Here is a 6484-nt window from a genome sequence, read left to right as displayed (position 1 = left end):
CAGGAGAGGGACACACACATTTTTCTGGAATTATGGGATTTTCATGAATACCTAGTTTCTTATGTAAATGCTTGTATGAAAGATTTATGAGTAAACCCATGTATATGGAATATGAATATTTTGTGGGTTTTATTTATTTATTTATTTTAATGCAAAACAGCTTTGTTTACAAACCGAAAGAGACAAAAGATGAAAGAGACATGAGTTTAAAGTCTGGGTCAGGATCGGGGTTGCTATACTGGTTTTTGAATTTAGAGGTTTCTGCAGGTGACTGGTGTGTGTGTGTGTGTGTGTGTGTGTGTGTGGTTCTTTGTTTGACTTGAGCAGCTATCATAACCATGTTCCTACTCGTTGCTTTAAGGCCTGTGTGTGTATCTCTGAATCTCAGTACCATTTACCATAGTGAGACTCACCATTTACTCACCACACACACACACACACATACAGTGAGGGAAAAAAGTATTTGATCCCCTGCTGATTTTGTACGTTTGCCCACTGACAAAGAAATGATCAGTCTATAACTTTAATGGTAGATTTATTTGAACAGTGAGAGACAGAATAACAACAAAAAAATCCAGAAAGACGCATGTCAAAAATGTTATAAATTAATTTGCATTTTAATGAGGGAAAAAAGTATTTGACCCCCTCTCAATCAGAAAGATTTCTGGCTCCCAGGTGTCTTTTATACAGGTAACGAGCTGAGATTAGGAGCACACTCTTAAAGGGAGTGCTCCTAATCTCAGCTTGTTACCTGTATAAAAGACACCTGTCCACAGAGCAATCAGTCAATCAGATTCCAAACTCTCCACCATGGCCAAGACCAAAGAGCTCTCCAAGGATGTCAGGGACAAGATTGTAGACCTACACAAGTCTGGAATGGGCTACAAGTCCATTGCCAAGCAGCTTGGTGAGAAGGTGACAACAGTTGGTGCGATTATTCGCAAATGGAAGAAGCACAAAAGAACTGTCAATCTCCCTCGGCCTGGGGCTCCATGCAAGATCTCACCTCGTGAAGTTGCAGTGATCATGAGAACAGTGAGGAATCAGCCCAGAACTACACGGAAGGATCTTGTCAATGATCTCAAGGCAGCTGGGACCATAGTCACCAAGAAAACAATTGGTAACACACTACGCCGTGAAGGACTGAAATCCTGCAGCGCCCGCAAGGTCCGCTGCTCAAGAAAGCACATATACATGCCCGCTGAAGTTTGCCAACGAACATCTGAATGATTCAGAGGACAACTGGGTGAAAGTGTTGAGGTCAGATGAGACCAAAATGGAGCTCTTTGGCATCAACTCAACTCGCCGTGTTTGGAGGAGGAGGAATGCTGCCTATGACCCCTGGAACACCATCCTCACCGTCAAACATGGAGGTGGAAACATTATGCTTTGGGGGTGTTTCTCTGCTAAGGGGACAGGACAACTTCACCGCATCAAAGGGACGATGGACGGGGCCATGTACCGTCAAATCTTGGGTGAGAACCTCCTTCCCTCAGCCAGGGCATTGAACATGGGTCGTGGATGGGCATTCCAGCATGACGATGACCCAAAACACACGGCCAAGGCAACAAAGGAGTGGCTCAAGAAGAAGCACATTAAGGTCCTGGAGTAACCTAGCCAGTCTCCAGACCTTAATCCCATAGAAAATCTGTGGAGGGAGCTGAAGGTTCGAGTTGCCAAACGTCAGCCTCGAAACCTTAATGACTTGGAGAAGATCTGCAAAGAGGAGCGGGACAAAATCCCTCCTGAGATGTGTGCAAACCTGGTGGCCAACTACAAGAAACGTCTGACCTCTGTGATTGCCAACAAGGGTTTTTAAACCAAGTACTAAGTCATGTTTTGCAGAGGGGTCAAATACTTATTTCCCTCATTAAAATGCAAATCAATTTATAACATTTTTGACATGCGTTTTTCTGGATTTTCTTGTTGTTATTCTGTCTCTCACTGTTCAAATACAACTACCATTAAAATTATAGACTGATCATTTCTTTGTCAGTGGGCAAACGTACAAAATCAGCAGGGGATCAAATACTTTTTTCCCTCACTGTACATACATACATGCACACACATACACACACCTGCTAGGATAAAATTTTAATGCTATAAATATTACAACAAATCAGTTGGAGGAAACTTGTCAACACACTTTTTTGTCCAGTTTTCCAGAATGATTCAAACCGACAACCAAAACTGAAAAGATCAGAGCTGTGAATAGATGTGATATGTGATAGATAAGGAATTGAATGTGATGGATAAGGAATTATGTTTTTGTTTTATCTTTCTCGTGTTGTGCAGGTGATGAGCAGTCGCTTCCTGCCTTATGAGAGCATCCTCACTGATGCTGTGCTGAGTCTGGATGAGGACACGGTGCTCTCAACCACAGAGGTGTGTTGTTGTTTTCCCCTCCATATTCTTGTCTGTGTGCGAGTGTGTGGGTCTGTGTGCGAGTGTATGGGTCTGTGTGCGAGTGTATGGGTCTGTGTGCGAGTGTATGGGTCTGTGTGCGAGTGTATGGGTCTGTGTGCGAGTGTATGGGTCTGTGTGCGAGTACATGGGTCTGTGTGCGAGTACATGGGTCTGAGTGTGTGGGCGAGTGTGTGGGCGAGTGTGTGTGTCTGTGTGTGTGTGTCTGTGTGCGAGTGTATGTGTCTGTGTGTGTGTGCGAGTGTATGTGTCTGTGTGTGTGTGCGAGTGTATGTGTCTGTGTGTGTGTGTCTGAGGAGGAACGTGCTGCTGGTGTGTTGAGCTGTGTCAGCAAAACGAAGCTGGATCCATTTCTGAATCGCATATGCACACACTCCTACTAACCACTGAGTCCCGCCTCCTGCATGCTCTGTTGAGAAATGATTCAGAGTGAGGGTGTGCTTCTGTGTGTTCACTCACATACAACCCACTTATAGTTCTTTTCCCAATCTTTCTCCACCTAGTTCTTACATACCACGTTTGTTTACCACGTGTGTTAAACTTTAAAAAAGAAATCTGACCTGTGCCCTGAGAATAAAAACAGGGAATAAACTCCCTGAAGCCAGAACTCTAACAATTCAGGATGAGACCGACGTGAAGCCATCTTACCAGTGCTGATTTCAATGTAGTTTTCCCGCACTTTCAAACACTCGAGCAATGCAAGAAACATCACCTTTAAGGTGTCTATAATAGGTATAAGGTGTATATACGCTCACCGTGCACTTTCTTAGGAACACCTAATAGGTACATTCGTGCCGTTATCTAATCAGCCAATCATGTGGGAGCAGCACAATGCATAAAATCATGCAGATGCAGGTCAAGAGCTTCAGCTAATGTTATAGACTACTATAGACTTCCTGTCAGCTCAGACCAATCCAGTCACTCTCCTCTGATCTCTCTCGTCAACAAGGTGTCTCGGTCTGCAGGTTCTCCGCGCCGTTCTGCGTAAACTGTTGTGTGATCAGCAGTCTCTGAAACACTCAGACTAGCTCAACTGGCACCAGCAACCATGCCACGGTTAGAGTCACAGAGATCACACTGTTTCTTCATTCTAGTGTTTGATGTGAACATTACCTGAAGCTCTTGCCCTGTATCTGCATGATTTTATGCACTGTTCTGCTGCCACCTGATTGGCTGATTAGACATGGACAGTAATAAAGTGGACGGTAAGTGATGAATGATCTTTATAATATTGCATGATACTTAAAGACACAATATGAACTTTGATATTGAGATATATATATATATATATATATATATATATATATATATATATATATATATATATATATATATATATATATATATATATATATATATATATACACACACACACACACACACACACACACACACACACACACACACACACACACACACACACACACACATATATATGCTTGTTACTCAACTGCCAGCAAAACAGTATTGTTACTGAAAAACTAAATGCCTAAACGCATAAAAAACTCAATTCTAATAATACATTTTTAAAACGACAATTTTAAAGGTTCCGTACATTTGAACATCAAATCCAGTCAGAGTTTGTAATCTTAGAAAAACATCTGATACCTGTGATCATGATCTCTTACAAAAGTGTATATCACAGCATAATCACAATATCGGTATCATAAGAGCATATTGCCCAATGATAAGGCCATAATCAGAGTATTTACATGTACATGTTGGTAGCACCAATCACTGAAAGATGAATAATATTACACTTTTAGTGTGATTTCAACTCTACACACTTTACACGCTTCCTTTTAACCAGTGGAAACGCTGTCCAGTTCAAAAAAAAAAACTGCTTAAAAACGTGAGTGGGGAAAATAGGTCCTCGAGTCCCAGAGCTGCCAAACTGTCTCCTGTTCCTCAGCAGGTCTTAATATTCTTCTAGGCGTCCATCTTTTAATGTCGCTTTCCATCGTTCCTCTACACTTGCATCAGGCCTTTCTTTCTGTGTGACCTGAGAAATGTGGAACATTAGGTCGGATTTGTGAATGCAGCTGTCTGTGTTGTTGGGCTTTAGATCATAGTCTCGTTAACTTGCTCTCTGTGAAGTGTGTGTGTGTGTGTGTGTGTGTGTGTGTGTGTGTGTGTGTGTGTGTGTGTATAATAAGGCTGTTCGTTAATTCAGTGATTTTATATCCAGCCAAGGTTCGGGCTCTGACGCGTTTGATGTCTTTCAGTAATTATTTGTTTAAAAGCTTTGATCTGAGAAAAAGGAGGGCAACTAACAGCAGTGCCTTTTGAAAGTGTGTGTTGCGCTATCCGCTTGCACTGGGTAACTTTCTTGTGGTCTGTATATGCTGTGAGGCTAATTTTCTCCGGCTCACAGGTCTGGCCCAGCTATTACTCGCCCGGTTTCCTTTGTGAAAGGCAGACGAACTGGTCGTACGCGTGTTGGATTGCTGCTCATGCTGCTCCTTTTCCCTTTCGTTTTCCTGCAGGTGGATTTTGCCTTCACGGTATGGCAAAGTTTCCCGGAGAGGATTGTGGGATACCCTGCACGCAGTCATTTCTGGGACAGTAATAAGGAGCGTTGGGGCTACACATCCAAATGGACCAACGATTACTCCATGGTTCTGACTGGAGCCGCCATCTACCACAGGTGCTGTCCTAACTGGCCATGTTTACATGGCGTTTACCTGCATTTTCACCGATTAGGAACCTTGTCAAGGGATATCTCATATCAAATAACATCAGGATGCTAGTAATTTACTCAACTCACTAGCTTCTCTGTTTTTATCACTGCTTAAACGTTAGCTATTAGATCCCCATAGCTGGCTGGCTCTAAAACAATATTGCAGTACAGTACGCTGTGTTGATAATCAGCACATGTCCAGGATGTAAACGTAATCTTGCGTAATACTGTTATTCACACGATCTACTTGCCTTTAATTCTGCACCGTGCTGTCATTGGTGGCTAGAAAAATGCTTAATCTCCGTTTGATTTTGTTCTCCAGATATTACCACTACCTGTACACCCACTTCCTGCCCAGCAGCCTAAAGAACATGGTGGACCAGCTCGCTAACTGTGAGGACATCCTGATGAACTTCTTGGTGTCGGCCGTCACGAAGCTGCCACCCATCAAAGTGACACAGAAGAAGCAGTACAAGGAGACCATGATGGTGCAGGTACGGGAAAAAAAAAAAACAAACCCTCAGGACGTCGTAAATGTCAATTCCGAGTTCATTCTGCCGCTCCGCTTCTATCTCGACGTGTCCGTTCTTGAATTTCAACGCTCCGCTTCGTGTTATTTATTTAACACATTTATTGCTTACAATTGATTCGAGTGTGTTAAAGGGTTACTCCAGGTTTTTTCAACTTAACCTCCATCGGCAGTAGTGGAGTACGATTACTACAGATGATGCTTTTGACACATTTGCCCGTGCTGAGAAAAGAACAGAAAATGTATCGACCCAAAGCTCAATAAGGATGTCTGAATTCCATCAATGAAGGTTTAAATTACTCCACTTCAGATTTACAACCATTACTCCCTTACAATAAATCGTTGACGGACATTAGAGGATTTCTCAATAAAGCCGTGAAAAGCACTGCTGGTTACAATTCTCATCGCTTAACTGAAACTACTTTAATCTGCTGACTCAAAACTACAGTTCTTTTACTGAAAAAGTAGTCCCATAACTGAATGGTCACATCATACTGATTATAACTTAATAACTGGCATTTGATTATTCATGTGAACAGTCTAAAAAAAAATATACATGTTTTGCAAAGAAAAGAAAAGAAACACAAACTACCACCCTCGAGCGGATATTAAACAATGCTTTTTAATGTAGGTTTAATGTGTCTGTACCGAAAGAGCCAAAAGTGTGGACACCTGACCATCGCACCCATACATGGTACTTCCCCAAACTGTTTCCACAAAGTTGTAAATACACGATTGTATACGATGTCTTCGTACGCTGTAACATTGAAGATTTTTCTTCATTGCAACTGAGGCCCAAACCTGCTCTACTGTGCACAAAGCGAGCTCCATGGTTCGGAAAGGCTGGACGG

The 6484-nt window shown here is 42.3% G+C and overlaps 1 protein-coding gene across 1 annotated transcript in view; it reads left to right on the top strand.

Moving 5' to 3' along the window:
• The window catches only part of ext1b (exostosin glycosyltransferase 1b), a 95046-nt gene that overhangs the window by 84885 nt on the left and 3677 nt on the right, over positions 1-6484 (top strand). The window contains exons 8-10 of the mRNA XM_017454580.3: positions 2296-2385; positions 4911-5071; positions 5427-5598. Of these exons, the coding sequence (XP_017310069.1) occupies positions 2296-2385; positions 4911-5071; positions 5427-5598 (423 nt within the window). The remainder of the gene's footprint in view (positions 1-2295; positions 2386-4910; positions 5072-5426; positions 5599-6484) is intronic.

This window comes from Ictalurus punctatus, chromosome 24 (assembly GCF_001660625.3).
Source record: "Ictalurus punctatus breed USDA103 chromosome 24, Coco_2.0, whole genome shotgun sequence".
NCBI lineage: Eukaryota > Metazoa > Chordata > Actinopteri > Siluriformes > Ictaluridae > Ictalurus > Ictalurus punctatus.
Note: the sequence above shows the minus strand (reverse complement) of the source record. Positions and strands in the feature narration are given on the sequence as shown.